The sequence below is a fragment of the Pogona vitticeps genome, chromosome 6, assembly GCF_051106095.1.
Source record: "Pogona vitticeps strain Pit_001003342236 chromosome 6, PviZW2.1, whole genome shotgun sequence".
Classification (NCBI taxonomy): Eukaryota; Metazoa; Chordata; class Lepidosauria; order Squamata; family Agamidae; genus Pogona; species Pogona vitticeps.
The window spans coordinates 37,944,450-37,961,466 of record NC_135788.1 but is presented as its reverse complement, the minus strand read 5'-3'; the positions used below and the strand labels follow the sequence as shown (position 1 = coordinate 37,961,466).

At 43.1% G+C, this 17,017-nt stretch overlaps 1 protein-coding gene across 2 annotated transcripts in view; it reads left to right on the top strand.

The window, feature by feature from the left end:
* The window catches only part of SCRN1 (secernin 1), a 45,979-nt gene that overhangs the window by 11,197 nt on the left and 17,765 nt on the right, over positions 1-17,017 (top strand). For both annotated transcript variants that reach the window (XM_020780357.3, XM_020780365.3), the window contains exon 3: positions 5,382-5,563. In XM_020780357.3, coding sequence (XP_020636016.3) covers positions 5,382-5,563 — 182 coding nt within the window. The remainder of the gene's footprint in view (positions 1-5,381; positions 5,564-17,017) is intronic.

Genomic DNA, 17,017 nt, shown 5'->3' with positions numbered 1-17,017 from the left:
CCCTAACCACCTGCTTTAACCATTGGGGCGAAAGAGCTACAAAGAAGCAGCCTCTTTGCCACCAACGGTTTGAATTTCCTGCATTTTCCCCCTGCCTTTTTCCGTTCATAAGTCAAAGCTCCGCTCGCAACTCAAAGCAATATTTCGCGTCCGGAGCTGTTCGCAACTCAAAACGTTCATAGGTCAGGACGTTCGTAAGTCAAGGTACCACTGTAATTGTTAAAAGCCTGCCTTAAGACATGGGTCTGTAGCTTTTTTCAGAAGGATAAAAGGGAAGGGGCCACTATGATCTCCCAAGGGAGAGCGTTGCATAGCGTGGGAGCTGCCACAGAGAATGCCCTCTCCCGTGTCCCGATCAGCTGTGCTTGCGCTGGCAAGGGGAGGTCTCCTCTGCTGATCCTAATAGCCAGGAAGGCGCATATAGGGAGATACGGTCCTTCAGGTAGCCTGGACCCAAGCTGTATAGGGCTTTATAATAACCAGCACTTTGAATTTGGCCCAGAAACAAACTGGCAGCCAGTGCAGTTCTTGTAATAGGTACGTTATATGCTCCCTGAAGCTGCCCCCAGTCAGTAGTCTGGCTGCAGAGTTTTGGACCGGCTCAAGTTTCCGAACCGTCTTCAAAGGTAGCCCCACACAGAGTGCATTAAAGTGATTCAAATGGGATGTAACTAAGGCATGTGTCACTGTAGCCAGATCCAACATCTCAAGGAACGGGTGCAGCTGGTGCATAAGCTTTAGCTGTGCAAATGCACTCTTGGCCACCACTGAGACTTGGGCATCCAAGCTTAGGGATTAATCCAGGAGTACACCCAAGCTGAAGATCTGAGTTTTCAGGGGGAGTGTAACCCCATCCAGCACAGGTAGTATCCCTATTCCCTCATCTGCCTTCTGACTAATCAGGAGCACCTCTGTCTTGTCTGGATTAAGTTTGAGTTTGTTTGCCCTCATCTGGCCCATTACTGATGCCAGGCACTGGTTTAGAGTCAAGACAGTTTCCCTGGAATTAGGTGGAAAGGAGAGACAGAGTTGGGTGTTATCCGTATACTGGTGACACCAAACCTCAAAACTTTGGACAACCTCTCCATGTGGTTTCATGTAGATGTTAAAAAGCATGGATGACAAAGCAGAACCCTGAGGAACGCCACAGGCCAATGGCCAGGGCATTGAGCAGGAGTCACCCAGCACCACCTTCTGAGTTCTCCCCTCCAGGAAGGACTGGAGCTACTGTAGAACAGTGCCTCCGAGTCCCATCCCAGAGAGACAGCCCAGAAGGATACCATGGTCGATGGTATCAAAAGCCACTGAGAGATCCAGCAGAACCAACGGGGACACACACCTCCTGTCCAGTTTCTGGCGTAGGTCATCCACCAAGGCAACAAAAGCTGTCTCTGTCCCATAGCCAGGCCTGAAACCAGATCGAAATGAGTCTAGATAATCCGCTTCCTCCAGGAATCCTTGAGGCTGAGACACCACCACATGTTCCAGTAGCTTGCCTAGGAATGGGATGTTTGAGACTGGCTGGTAGTTATCAAGTACACTGGGAGGGCTTCTTCAGTAGCAGTCTTATTACTGCCTCCTTTAAGCAAGCAGGGATCCTAGGCTGCTGCAAGGAGGCATTTACCACTCTCCGTACCCAATCGGCCATTACTCCTCTGGCTGCTTTTATGAGCCAGGAAGGGCAAAGGTCCAGCACACATATGGTGGCGTTCACCTCTCCAAGAGTCCTGTCCATGTCATCAGGCTGCACCAACTGAAAAGTGTCCATTAGAACAGGACAAGCCGGGGCCAAAGTTACATCCACTGGGTCTGTATCAATTACAACATCCAAGTCAGAGCGGTTCCAAGCAACTTTATCTGCAAAGTATCATGCAAATTCCTCACAGCAGGTTGTAGAATGGTCAATATTTTGTTCGTTTGGTGGGGCATGTACTAAGCCCCTAACCTCTCGAAACAACTCAGCTGGATGACTTTGTGCAGATGCAATGGCAGCAGCAAAGAACCTTTCCTTTGCTGGAGCCACTGTCACGGAATAGGCCTTTGAATGGACTCTAGCCCGTGTTTGGTCGGATTCACTCTGAGTTTTCCACCATCGTCACTGTGACATTTACCCCGTGGCCCCTGCTTGTAACACAGAACTCACGCTAGTATCCCAACACGTCCTTTACCTTGCTGCCACCAGTTGATCTCTGTCAATATACTTTAAATAGAAAGACTGAGGTCCAAGCTGAGTATAAAGTTGAATAACTCAGGTTTATTGATTACAAGTTTGCTTAAACAGGTTCTTCACAGACTTTAATGTATTCATTAGATAGCAATAATTTGTTTCACTCTTAACTCTCTTAGTTCTCTATAAGTTCCACACTCTTAAGTGCCTCCTTTAACTCCTAACTCTGCCACCCAACCTAATGACCACAGACTAACTTCTGCTTCAGACTCTTATCTCTGATTCTAACTCTAAACTAACTCACTAAACTCCTCTTATCTGACTCACCCCTTCTGATTTCTCTGGCTCCGCCTCCCAACAGCTCCCACTGGTATATGCAAACAGCCTATACCAAAGCAGGGTGATTGACGCAGTCACTCTAGTCTCCATCCCACTTGTTTCATCACTGCCAGCTTCCTGGTGAACCAGGGGGCTTGCCTGGCTCTACTTCATGGGAGAGGACACTTAGGAGTGATTGTGTCCACCGCCCTGGCCATTTCCCGATTTCAGAGATCAGCCAGAGCTCCAACAGGATCGCCTGCTGAGGCAACAGAAAAATCCCTAAGAGCTGTCAGAAAACCTCTTGGATCCATCAGTCTCATAGGGCGGACCATCCTAATAGGTCCTCCACCGCTGCAGAGATTAAGACTTCCATTAAGTCTAAACCTCACCAGGTAGTGATCTGTCCTTGACAACGGAACTACAGAGAGCTTCTCCACACCCAAATCACCACCATCCTGCCCAGTATGAAATACAAGGTCCAGAGTGTGCCCTGCTATGTGTGTGGGGCCAGAAACCACTTGGGACAGGCCCATGGTTGTCATGGGGGGGCATGAAGTCCTGAGCTGCTCCTAATAAGTTGGTCTCAGCATGGACATTAAAGTCGCCCAGTACTATCAGCCTAGAGGACTCCAACTTCACCTCCGATACCAACTCAGTCAGAAGACTGTTGAGCAGCGGGGTGGGCAGTACTCCAACAGAATCCCTATTCTGTCCCAGGAATCTACCTTTAAGTATACAGTCTCAAACCCAGAAAACTATGGGACAAGGCACCTGGTGAGGGGGGTGGAATCACTATAGACTACTGCAACTCCACCTTCCCGCGCCCCCCCCCCCCCCAGGTCTGGCATGCTGCTGCACAGAGAACCCAGGTGGGCAAAGCTGGGAGAGACTTCATGCCAGCATAGTAACAAATACCGCAAACCCTGCATTGAAGTCATGCATTACCAATCACAATCAATCCAGAAAGCATCCCTGGCTGCTAAGCGAAAAGTTATAAACAGCATGAAATAAGAATGCGGAATATAGTACATAAGAATACAGAATATAATACAGAACATAGTACATAACAAATTGCATTCATTCTCTTTTTAAAGTGGTGTTAATGTGAAAATGCTAACTTCGGCCTGCAGATATCTTGAGAATCTTTCTGTTACCCAGGAAACATAAGTCCAAGACATTTCCGCTCTTCTGCTTTTATAATGAAGAACACCAATCTACTGTACTTCTATTTCTACTATACTTTGCCAATCTGACACCAATTGAATCAGATTGCAATTTGTACAACAAAGGCATTAGTGGGGGGGGGGAAGCTTGCTTTGCTTTTTGATGAAAGATCAACCCAAAATTTACAGGGAGGGGGGAGAGATACTAATGCAGTTTGTGTTTCTGTTCCCCTTATAAGTCTCACTAACATTTGAAAGGTTTGATATAACCTGTTTTTGAAAAGACAGGCTTTTATTAGAAACAAAAATACTTAGACTAGTCAAATATATATTTATAAAAAGATTTACTCTGAAATCAAATTGAATTCTTTCCTCTGTGTACTAGAAATTCATTTCTCTCTCTTCTGCCAGTGCTATGTCTCTATATTAAAGCTTGATGGGAAATGACATGTTAAATCTGTTTAAGAAATAAATATCACTTGCTATATTTTGTTTATTTCTGAGCTGGTATCCTCTTGGAAATTACAGCATGCACAAATAATGTTGCACAAGAAATTAAGCTACTTTGTTCAGTGTCTGTTGCATGACTGATTGTGCAATCAGCAGTTCAAGAAGAATATATGACAAATAGTGCAACCACTTTCACAATAAGAGCCTCGTGGCGCAGTGGTTAAAACGCTGTACTGCAGCTAAAACTGTGCTCACGACCTGGGGTTCAAATCCCAGGTAGCCGGCTCAAGGTTGACTCAGCCTTCCATCCTTCCGAGGTCGGTAAAATGAGTACCCAGCTTGCTGGGGGGGCAATGTGTAGCCTTTATAATTAAAATTGTAAACCGCCCGGAGAGTGCTTGTAGCGCTATGGGGCGGTATATAAGTCCAATAAATAAATAAATAAATAAATAAATAAATAATAGTTGCTTGTGCAGAAATCCGCAAGATACAGTATTGACCTTGCTGTTTCTAAGAAGAATGATACTCTTGTAGAAAATTTGTAGCTAAGCAGCTTCTGGAGCTGGAGAAGCGTCTTGGATATACCAATTATATTTGCATGTTTTAACAAGACACATTCAGAAAGCATGGTTTGTCATGCTAGATAATAAAATAAAGCATGCTTAATAAAAAGTAAAATCAGAAGCTTACAAAGCCATCCTCCTGGCCGCACAGGAGAAATGTGGGAAGTGCACAAGGCCAAGGTTAACTGTGGCTCATGGCTACTTGTTCTAAACATGTACTAAACATGTAGTTCATATGGCCAGTATCTAAAACAGTGATGGAGAACATGGTCCTAGCTAACCAAGGTCCAGACTACAGTTCGCTTCAGCCTTCATTGCTGGCTATGCTAATTAGACCTGATGGGATTTGCAGTCCTACTACATTTGGAGGTTCATTTATTTAAAAGCATGGAAAAATGTTCTGAAATTGACATATTAATGGCTGGATTCATACTGGCAATATGCACTTGATTTAGGTAAAACACATAATTTGCTGTGGCAAATTGTTAATCATTAATAAGGTGAGGGTTCTGTTTCTGTGTATGTAGTCAATTATGTGACTGGATACATGCCCAGGAATGCAACCAGTACCTTGTTAATGAGAAGCAATTTGCTACTATAGCTTATACAGTTTCCCTGACACATGTGTGAATTGCCAGTAGGATTCTTGCCAACGTCTCTTTTTGGTAGAGGAATGTTGTCTTATTCAATTGAGATTTTTTTCCCCTTTTCATGTAGTGCACATACATTGAAATTGATCAGGTGCCGAAGACCAATGCCATTGCATTGAGCAGACCCTCGTGGCTATGGGGGGCGGAAATGGGAGCCAATGAACATGGAGTTTTCATTGCAAATGAAGCCATTGTCGCAAAAGAGCCAGCCTCTGAAACTGAAGCTCTCCTCGGAATGGACCTTGTCAGGTGTGTGATTAATGACTTCATTGTAGGTCTTGTTTCAGGTGTTAATGTTTTGAGCAGTCACTACTGATACAAACTCTCAACTATTTGAAGGGGGTACAGTAGGCTGTACAGTAGGACCCCTCTTATCCATGGGATCAGTATCTGCTGATTCACTTATCCATGGTCTGAAAATATTAAAAATATTAAATGAAAAATCCTAGGAAAATGTATTTCTAAAGATGAAGTTGCCAGAATGACCACTAGAGGAAGCAAGAAACCATGCTACATATAGTGTTTGGTATTAAAATGATGTTTGCTGTAATCTATTTTTCAGCATCTACTTTGGGGAGCCTTGGAATCGATCCCTGCAGATAAGGAAGGGGTTTTTCCTCTATTTATTGTTTAGTTGACTGGATAGATCAGTTATGGAGCCATGGAAACAGAGGCTGAGAGTTCAGTTGCCTACTGTGCCTCTAACCTGTGTGACGCAGGGCAAGCTGCACACTCCAAGGTCACCCCCAGGAGAAGAAAATAATGCACTGATTCTGAGTACTCTCCGCCTAGACAACCTGAAAAGGGTCATCGTAAGTCAGAATTGATTTGACAAGATACAGTTATTATTATATGTTATTTACTGAACCCTTGCAGTTCTCTTTAGCATCACCTCATCTTGTTATATAAGATGCCCATAATTGACAGAACTTTGCTTCTAAAGTTTACTTTTGAGTTGTAAGTGCTATATTTAATATTTGCTCTCTTTTGCATTATCAAAACTTAATGAAGTTTTAATAAAAATAGTTTTAATGAAAAACTTAATTTTTAATGAAAACGTTAATTTTTAATGAAAAATTTTATTTTTAAAAAACTTAATTTTAAAAAAACTTTAATTTTAAAATTAAAGTTAAAGTTTAATTTAAAATATAATTAAAGTTTTTAAACTTAACTTAAATTAAATTAAAATAAGTTTTAAATTAAACTTAATTTTTCATTTTTTAAAATAGACTTTTCATTAAATTAATCATCAGGTGCTTTTATTAGTTATTAATTGCTAGAACTCCTCAAAGACAGAAAGCAAGAATATAGTCTAATGTACTCTTAAAAAGAGCAGCTACTCTGCCCAGCCTATGTGTTTCCCTTTTATCCTTCATTTTAAAAACATCCCACTGTGTGACTTAGAATTCTTACTTGTGTGCATGTGGGTGGGTAAGAAAGCTTGGGAATAGTCAAATCGTTGTCAGCCAACTTCAGCTCATGCAGCTCAGTGGAAACTATTTGTTGCACATTTGAATGTTGGGAAATGAACTCTAGAAGACGGTATTGTCTGGCAGAATTTTATTGGCATGGTTACTTGGGCCAGTTTTTTATATGATACAGTGAAATTAGTTTAATATAAATAAATAAATAAATATAAATATTTAATATAAATAAGATAAATATATACAGCGAAGGGGAAGAAAACTAAAACGGTGAGGGTAGAATGGAAATGACACGGATTGTTTCTATCACAGGAGTGAATGGGATTTGTAAAAGAGCTTAGCAAAGTTATTTTACTGAAATACAGAAAAGTAAAAAAGTGATCAACTGTAATAAAATAATAATAATCGTGACATCAAATCAATTCTGACTTACAGTGACCCTTTGCAGGGTTTTTCAAGTAGAGAATACTCAGAAGTAGCGTACCATTCCCTTCTTCTGGGGATGCCCTGGGACTGTGCAGCTTGTCCAAGGCCACACAGGCTGTTTCTTCTCCCAGGAGACACAGTGGGGAGTTGAATTCCCAACTTCTACCTAAGCCACTGAGCTATCCTCTAGTCTATAGGCTATAATAAGGCTTGCTAAAGATATTTCCTAAGGCTATCTAGTAAGTCTCCTAGACAGACTTCCTGTCTTCGTTGCATTATTTCTTGTGCATGAACCCTTCAAATACAAACAATTTTCATATGTCAGTGCTGCCCTGCATGGGTAGGTAGGCCTCATAATGATTCTTAATGATCCAGATGAATTAGCTGAAAAGCCAATTTTTCAGGCAATAAATTCAAGGTGTATCTAATCCAAAAACAGAAGTGGGTGGGTGGGAAATACCTCAATAAGACTGGCAAAATGCCACAGGCATTAGCTTTTGAGAAGTGTTGTGAGGGAGGGGATGCTGAGTGACTGGCAGCATTTCGTCTCCAAGATTAGGATGGCATTGGAATCTACCTTGCTTTGGGTGAGACTTGAAACCTTTTATTTTTCTCTCTCCCCACCCCCACACCTGATAAAGTCTGCTTGCAGGACTTGAAAGCAAATGCCTGTGAGGTTTTTGTAGTCCAGTAAAGGTATCATCCAGCCTTGTTTCTGGATTTTGTACAAGGACCACAAATCTTTTTTTTCATAGTATATTCAGCAAACACATGCGATGCTTTTTTTTCCTTTCCCTTATTGGTGCAGTTTTCAATGCTTCTATGTTTTGCTTTAAATAATGTCTTTTAATGATGTGAACCACTATTGTATACTCATTGTTTTCAGCTTTAAATATTGTCTTTCCATCATGTAAGCCTCCTTGGGTCCTTTTTAAAGAGAAAGGTGGAGTAAAAATATAATGAATGAATGAATGGTGAGTCCTCTCACCATTTATTTATCTCAACTTCAGCAACCATGCTACATTTTCTGCTTTTGTTCTTTGAAGATGTGTTTTGTTTTTCAAACACAGAAATTATAAAGAACAAGCATAGATTTAAGTGGGAGAAAATCAGTTTATATTCCAGTGACTCTAGTAATGATTGGATTTGTGGCTGGATTCCAGCAGATCTTAGTGATTGGGCAGGTTTATAAAGGGAAAGGTGTTCAATGGTTGTGGGTTTTTCAGGCTGTTTCGCCATGTTGTAAGGAAAGGTATTCCTTTAAACATCAAGGTCTCAAGCTGTTTACGGCTTAAGGATTTTGATGCTTTTGTAAAGCTAGATAATGGCTGAAATAGTAAGTCAAGACCAGAGTAGGCCCACTAAATCAGCCAGGATACGTTGAATCACCCTCCTCTGTAAATTCCACTGATGGGCCTACTCTTGTTGCATCTTATTATTAGATTTCTGTCAATGTCTCTATGCCTTTATGACCATATTCAGCTTTAGCTCATTTCTGTAGAAATGACAGAGTTAGTTTTGAAAATTAAATCTCATATATATTTTACTAGCAATAAATTTTATGGCCCAGCAAATTAAAGCTGCTTTATGCTTCATAGAACTCATCTGCTGTACAGTATTTTCTTATAGCATAAATATGTCTTAAATCCACATTGCTAATACTTTATTTGCCACATTTCTGTCTTTTAGGCCGGTAAATTCTTTTACAGGTCAAACCTCCCTCAGTAGTATTTTTTCATATAAGTTATATTGGGCAACACAGTATGATGTTAATTAGAGCTTTGAAAGTTACTTTTGTTAGTACAGTGGTTGAAAAGTAACCAATTGCTGTTACTCATTACTGTGTTGAAAAAATAACTCCATGCATTATTTGTTATACTGGTTGTTAGTTTTCATTGCTTTGCATTATTTTGGGTGGAGGGATTTTACACTGATAATACTGGTATAAAACTTGGAAATTTTCTACGATGATGGCTCTAAAATGTCTTAAATGCCCTTAAAAAGTATCTTCTAAAGAAAATAGAAAATGTTATTTCTTATGCTAGTAGCGTACCTACATCCTATTCATCGCTTCATTTTTGAAAAGTGTTTTATTACACATTCTTTACCTAAGAAGTAACTATTTACAGGTGATTTATAACTTGGTCCACTTATTTCCTTAACGCAGTACATATAGCAAGTCAGACCTTGATTCCATCTAGCCAAGTACGGTCTATGCTGACAAAGCCTCTATATTTCAGTATTTTCAAATAACACTCCTATGTAATCTACTGAGTATTTTTGTTTAATGTATCCAGTTTAAACAAAGCAGGTCACACTCCTTCAGGTAGACAAGTAAGCCTTGCTATAGTCAACTGCAGTTAAAACTCTGATACATATAACCATGTTGTTCCCCTTTGTTATCTACAGCATGGGCTGGGATTAATAAAGCCACCAATCATTGTAATTCTTTACTGCACAATGCCTCCTGGAAGTGGTCACTGCCTCCTGGAAGTGGAACTGAATATTAATGGTCATTGCCAGGTGTGAAATGTCACATCATCAACTACATGTGCCCAGGAAACAGTCTATTTTGGAGCCATGTATAACTGTATAAATATTTGCCATGCAGCCCCACTATCAGGTCTAGAGATGGAGGCTTCCTATTGCACTGTTGTCAGCAATCAATTACCCAGTCCTGGCAGGAGGCGGGATGATAAGCCTCTCTGCTAGGTTGGAGAGTGGCTAATCCATTGTGGAGAACTGTGCAATAGAAAGCCACTGCGGAGCCAGCGGCAGTGGCAAAATCGTGAGTGGACACCCTCATTATTTCCACCTGTGCGGGGATATTTGTATTCACATATGAATACCCCCATCTCTAGTCATGTCTGAAGAAGCTGATTTGTCCATGAAAGCCCACATTAAAATATAGCAATGTAAACAAAGGTGCTGCAAGACACTTTTGTCTTTATTTTTTATTCTTGTTTTGTTTTTCTCTGACATGCAGTTAAGAAGGCATGAGTACCACTTAGAATGTGTTTGCTAAAAAACAAAAAAAGCATATCTTCTATTTCATTTTGTATCAAAAATGCACACCTTGTTTTGTAGTTTCATGCCACAACAATATCCTGCAATGAAAATTAAAATTGTGACAGGCCTTCAGACTGCTCAGAATAAATCTTAACTGATGACTTCCAGAGCTAGAAGGATGATTCCTTTTGTGATTGGGTTCTTTCTTTGTGAGAGGTGGGTCCTTCCAGATGGAGATGAAGATAACGGTACAAACATGGCTTCTTTTATTCCTTTTAGCTTCTTGGTTATCAACATGGAAAGGGTCCAAACAACTTAATTCGGGCAATAACTTGTAACTGTTAACGTTTGTCACATTCGTATTCTTTACAACCCTCACTCCCTCTTCATCCCATGAAGACTTTGATCAGCTTTGTTCCATGTGGGGAAACTCAAGGCTGCACAGATCGTCCCGCAGCAGGGATGTTTCACGTAGTTCCCTTCCAGATATGGTAGGTAGCTGGTGGTACCAATATAGGTTACTTTCTTCCCTATCTCCTGTGAGCGTGTCACCGCTTCTACACTCCATCCCGTTTTCGGCTTTGTCTTATCTTTCTCCACCAGACTTGGGGGTGGTGGTTCTGGTAGTAAGCCTCCTCCAGTCCTGAGATTCGGGAACTCATGTACTAGTTCAATCGGTTCGTACCTTTGTGATTCTTTCCCTTCTGTCTGAGTGCCCTTGTCCTCTCTTTCAATTCCATGTTCTCTTCCTCCTTTTCCTTCCTCCTCTTCCTTTATAGCTTCGTCCCATCTCATAAAGTCTAGCTCCTCCCCGTTTCTCCCTCTTCTATCTTAATCAACTCTCCCACTGCACAACCAGTTATTATCTCTTGTCTGCTCTCCTCAGAGGATGGCACACTCCGCTGTTCTCCTTCACATTTTTAAAGGTTGAGTTATTGGTGAGAGTGCTTCAGCTGACTTGTATATGCTTTTGTAATTTACCGTAGTAAGAGTTTAACTGCTTGTGAGGGTTCGTCCCTTGGTTCCCCTTTTCTTTCAAAAAAATCAGGAGATTTGCGTAACTTTGAAACAGGAGCAAGGTTTATTGGGGTATTCAACAGATAACCTGTGTCAATAAAATTGTCCCATAACTTTTCTCCTGCCACCAACGGGTCAGGCAGGGGCTTCCATCCTTTAGTCAGGAACGGCTTGCCATCTGTTGGGTTCCACGGACCCGGCCAATCCACCGATACATCTGCTTTCACCGTCTCTCCTGCTTCTCCTTCCAGTAAGGATATGGTGTCGTCATCTCGGGGCTCGGTCCACCCGATGTCTCCAGACGGCGTAAGGGTCACTCAGGGTCCTCCGATAGTCTGTCCTCCTCATCTTGCTCACTCTCCATTCTAAACGTTCTCTCCTTTCTACTTTTTCCTTCTCCTCTCTCAGTCTCCTCCACCACTCCCTAGCCTCCGCTTCACCCCAATAAGAGGGTATCAGGGGTATCTCCCTCCTCTTTCTGTAATAAGCCTCCTCCTTTGGTACTCTGAGCCTTTCCAAACACCAGTCCACGGGCCCTCCATCCAGACCCATTCCCAACCTGGAGGCAACTGACTCTCTCCCCTTTTTATCTCTGCTGTTCCTGCCTCCATCCTCCTTTTTCATTCTGTTTCCCTCAACTTTTCTTGAGTTTCCTCAACTGTTAACCTGTGTATCTCTCTCTCCAAGTCCCATGTATCTGTCCCCCGTTGTTCTGTTTTCCAGGGAGATGAAGTGGGCAGAGTTTGTATTTCTCTCTCCGCCGTGTGTGGAAGGGACGGCAGTCCGGTGAGAGGATCCCTACTCTCGCCCCCAGGGTCACACTGCTTAAAAGGTTAATAATGTAATAAAGCGAGCAAAAGGGGATCTTGTTATTTGCAGCTCTGTCCAAATACTGTATAAGAGTTGTGATTCAAAATGCCCAGTTCCGCTTTATGTTTTACCTGTATCTTGTCTTCTCTTTAGTCTGCATTTCAGAAGCATTCTTTCACTGGAGATTCTTCATTATGTCTTCCCTTGTTCATTTAGTTCTTTTTCACATTTTCCACATTTTATTTGCTATCGGCTTCTTTCTGTCTACTTTCTTGCTTTTCTTTCTGTACCTTCTGTCATTCTTTCTGCCAAGCTGGTTCCTACCTGGCTATTGGTCCCTCTGCGGAACTTTCTTCAACAGTCCTTTTAGGGCCTTTTGGTTGGTTTTCCTTTGGAGTGCAACTCACCGAATTCTCCATTCTGAGATTTCTACCTGCCAGATAAACACCCTCATACGTGCAATTTTACATTGGACAAAGATCACTACTTAATCCTTAAAACTAATATGCTAAAATATTTAATTTAAGTGGAATTTCCTGTATTGTTAGAGGAAGTTATTTCTGTGGCTTGTGGCTAGATTCTTGGTCATGAGCAGTTAGTGATGATTGAAAGGGTGCTTCAGTGACATTGGCTGTCACATTGCAAGTTTTGGAGAAGGTTGAGTTAAGGTTGAACATTATCACTTGCTGCAACAGAAAACTTGGAATGCAGGAATAAAAATTTTAGGAAACTCTTGTCTCCACTTGTTCAGAGGACGGTGAGAAATGAGAAGTTAATAGAGAAGTAGGATGGTCAGAGAGTAAGAGACCAGAACAAACATTTAGTACCTGCCCTTTGAAGGTAAGCCCAGACATAAGATTGCAGGGAAATTTCCAACTATACCCAATAACATCATCTCTTCAAGAAAAGGTCTGAGTCCCCATCTTAGCTTTTCTTTCCAATTATAGTAATCGGACCTTGGTGTTACATACAGCACTGATGTTACCTGTCTGTCATGGGTTTGGAGGGAAAGTTCCATCCTATGGGGAGTGGAAGGCGGGACATCAGGAGGAGGGGCTGTACTGTATATATATGTGGAGCGTGTGAGGAGAAGCTGGAGGAGAAGCTGAGAGAAGAAGCTTGAGTGGGAGTCTGTGTGTCAGACAGGGTACTACTGTGTGTCAGTCAGTACCAACCTGATAGGTTCAGGTGTCTGTAGGGTTAGCCAGAACTGATAGGTTCAGGGTCTGTGCTTCAAGTTAAGTGTTCTGTGTGAACCAAACTGTGTGTATGTATGATTGAGACTAAGCCACGTTACTGTATCTTATTCCCTGTGTGTTGTTTTAAATAAACCTTATTCTTTTATTTGTTAAAAATCCATCCCTGGTCTGTGTGACTTCTTACAGGGAATGTTTGGTGGCAGCTTAGTTAAACTGTGGCATATCCCAGTAGGTCTGGGTTTGTCACATTGATTGGTGGCAGCGGTGGGATACGACTGGTCCAGTTGTCCAGTGGTACAGCAAAGCCTTGGCAAGTGTGCCCAGAGCAAGGGGGGTCTAGTCAGGGACAATCTGAGAGCACGTAGGTAATCTTCTAGGTGTACCTCACGGGGAGGTGCGCTAGTAGAAGAACGTGTAACCTCAGATTGGGGACTAGATTAGGGAGCTCTGAGGCAACTTGTTTTGGCGGGAAAAAAGCTGAGGCAAAACTGTGTAGTAGCAGTGATCTAGCCTGCCTGCTGAGAGGCCCAGCAGAGGGGGGTAGACTCTGGCTCGCAACTGTTGCAAGTTAGTGCTGAAGAACAGCAGCAATCTATAGAAAGCTGGTTCTGAGGCAAAAGAAAAAAAAAAGTGGTCGCTTTATTTTGAGGCTTGACTTTTGAAAGCAGCCTGTTCTGGGGGGGGGGATTATGCCCTTGACTCGAAGCCAAATGGCAGAAATGGGTGAAGTGAAAGACCCCCAGGTAGACCAAGGTTCTGAGGATGAATTTGGCTCAGTGCAGGATGACAGCACGGGAGAACAGAACCCAGAACTCAGGAAAATGCTCATAGCCCAACAGCATGAACTGAGGATGAGGCAATTTGAAATGGAGGAAAGATTAGAGAGAGAAAAAATGGAGGAAAGGGAGAAACAAAGACAATTTGAATTGGAATTGCAGAGAGAGAAAATGGCATTTGAGTTAAGAAAATTGGAACTGATGAATCAGAACAATAATAACAGTAGGGATTCTGAGGGAGGCCAATTGTCTAAAGCTGACCTGAAGAAATTCCCTGTGTACCACAAGGGAGATTGTCCTGAAGTGTTCTTTTCCCTAGTGGAAAGAGCGTTTGTGGACTTCTCAGTAAGGGAAACTGAGAAGATGACCATCATGCGATCTTTAATCAGTGGCAGCCTTGCAGAAGTCTATGCAGAGATGCCAGAGGAACTGATGAAAGATTTTGCAGAGTTTAAAAAACTGGTGTTTGCCAGACATGGGATAAATGCGGAACAGCTGAGGCAAAGATTCAGGTCAATCACCAAGAAACCAGAGCAGACTTTTACCCAAGTGGGGGCCCAATTGGTGAGGCTGCTAGAGAAATGGCTATCTCAGGAGGGGACAGAGACCTTTCAGCAGCTCAAAGACTTGATAGCGCTGGAACAGTTCTATTCAGTCCTGCATGGGGAACTGAAATTCCAGGTGAGGGAAAGGAAACCGAAATCTGTGGCAGAAGCAGCCGAGATCGCAGATTTTATTTACCAGATAAGAAAGCCCTTAGGTGAGGAGAAATCTGTAGGAAAACCCAAAGAAACCTACAGCAAGTACTCTCAGGGACCAGGGAAAAACCAGCAAGTGGGAGGGGCCCATGGTGAAGGGAAGCCCTCAGACATGAAACACAGACCTCAGATTTTGGAGGGAAAACCAAAACAAGATGAGAAAGACTCAAAATACAGCAGAAAATGTTATTTCTGTCAAGGAAAGGGCCATCTAATCTCAGAGTGTGAGAAATTAAAGCAGCTAAAAGGAATTGTGCCTCAGGATTCGAGTGGAACCAAGCCAAAAGCTGTGTTCTGTGTCCAGAAAGAGCAAAGCTCCTTGTCACTGAGGGAGCCTGTTGCCATGGCTACTCCATCTGGAACAGTTACATCTGCTGATCAGGCTGAGGAAAATGGTCCTCTTGTGGAGGTCAAGCGCTGCTTGCTCGTGAGAACAGATTCTCAGTTGTTTGAAACAGCAGGGGTGGACGTAGGAATACTTGACCATCAGTATCGGGGGTTGAGGGACACTTGTTCCCAGGTGACCCTGTGCCATCCAGATATTATTCCTAGGGAATATATAATCCCAAATGAGAGCATGAAGGTGGCAGGGATTGAGGGGCAGGTGATCTCACTGCCAGTAGCGGAGGTACCTGTGAACTTTCAAGGCTGGAGGGGAGTTTGGCGGCTAGCGATTTCATCGACTCTGCCAGCAGCCGTGCTCGTGGGAAATGACCTGGCTGAACATGTGAAACGGGTGCTAGTGATTACACGTTCACAAGCCACCACGGGGACAGTTCAGGGGGTTAATGATGAGCCAGAGACGGAAGCAGAGGGGAGTTCAGAAGCTGTGGTGGAAACCTTAACCACAGACAGCTGATTTGGCCAAGAGCAAAAGGCAGACGCCACTCTCCAAAAGTGTTTTGAACAGGTGACTGACGCCCAGCTAACACCCGAAACCCCAGTGAGATTTCTAGAGAAAAAGGGGATTTTGTATAGAGAGACCCTGAGGAATATCTCAAAAGGGGGAGATGGGATCCGAAGTCAGCTAGTGGTACCTGAAAAGTATCGCCCCATGATCTTACAAAGGGGGCACTCTGACATGTTTGCTGCGCACTTAGGGGTGAACAAGACACAGCAGAGAATCACACAGAATTTTTACTGGCCTGACATAGGGAAGCAGATCAGGGAGTTCTGTAAACAATGTGATGTGTGTCAAAGGCAGGGGAATAGCCGCGACAGGACCAAAGCAAAGTTGTGCCCTTTGCCTGTGATTGACACTCCGTTCAAATGCATAGGGGTGGATATTGTGGGACCTTTGCCCAAGGCCACAAAGAGGGGGAACAGGTTCATTCTCACCATTGTGGACCATGCCACGAGGTACCCTGAAGCCATACCCTTGACTAACATTGAAACTAACACAGTGGCAGATGCCTTGGTGGGGTATATGTCCAGGATGGGATTTGCCTCAGAAATAATCACAGATTTGGGCGCATCGTTCACATCGAAGCTCATGAAACGGTTATGGCAAATCTGTGGAATTAAGCACAAGGAAACCACTGCCTATCACCCTGAAAGTAATGGGTTAACTGAGAAGTTCAATGGGACTCTAATGCGCATGATTAGGGCTTACTTGGCAGAGAATCCAAACAATTGGGACCAGAAGCTGCAATCCCTTTTGTTTGCTTATCGATCAGTGCCACAAGCCAGTACCGGGTTCAGTCCGTTTGAACTTTTATTTGGGAGAAGGGTGAAAGGGCCCCTTGATTTGATCAAACAAAATTGGGAGCAGATCACCCAGGATGACCCACAAGACGTTGTGACATATATAGGCACTTTAAGGAATGACCTAAAGAGAAACCTAGAGCTAGCAGCAGAGACCCTGCAAGCTCAAAAGGTCAGAAAGAAAACTTGGAATGACCAGGAAGGCAGGGAGAGGCACTTTGACCCAGGGGAGGAAGTGCTTTGGCCTAGGCTCTGCAAAGAGAACAAACTGCAGCTGGGTAGCCCAGAAATAAAATACTTGGGTCACATAGTAGGGGGAGGAGTGATAAAACCCCTCGAGGCCAAGATAGAAGCAGTTCGTGATTGGCCCAGACCCAGCACCAAGAAAAAAGTCAAATCATTTCTTGGGTTGGTGGGCTACTACAGAAAGTTCATCCCGAGGTTTAGCGAGATTGCGGCTCCGCTGACCAATCTGACGAGGAAGAAGGCTGATGACCGCATCCCGTGGACCAGCGACTGTGAGGAGGCGTTCCGGAGGTTGAAGCAGGCGCTCATCAACTATCCAGTGCTGCGTGCTCCA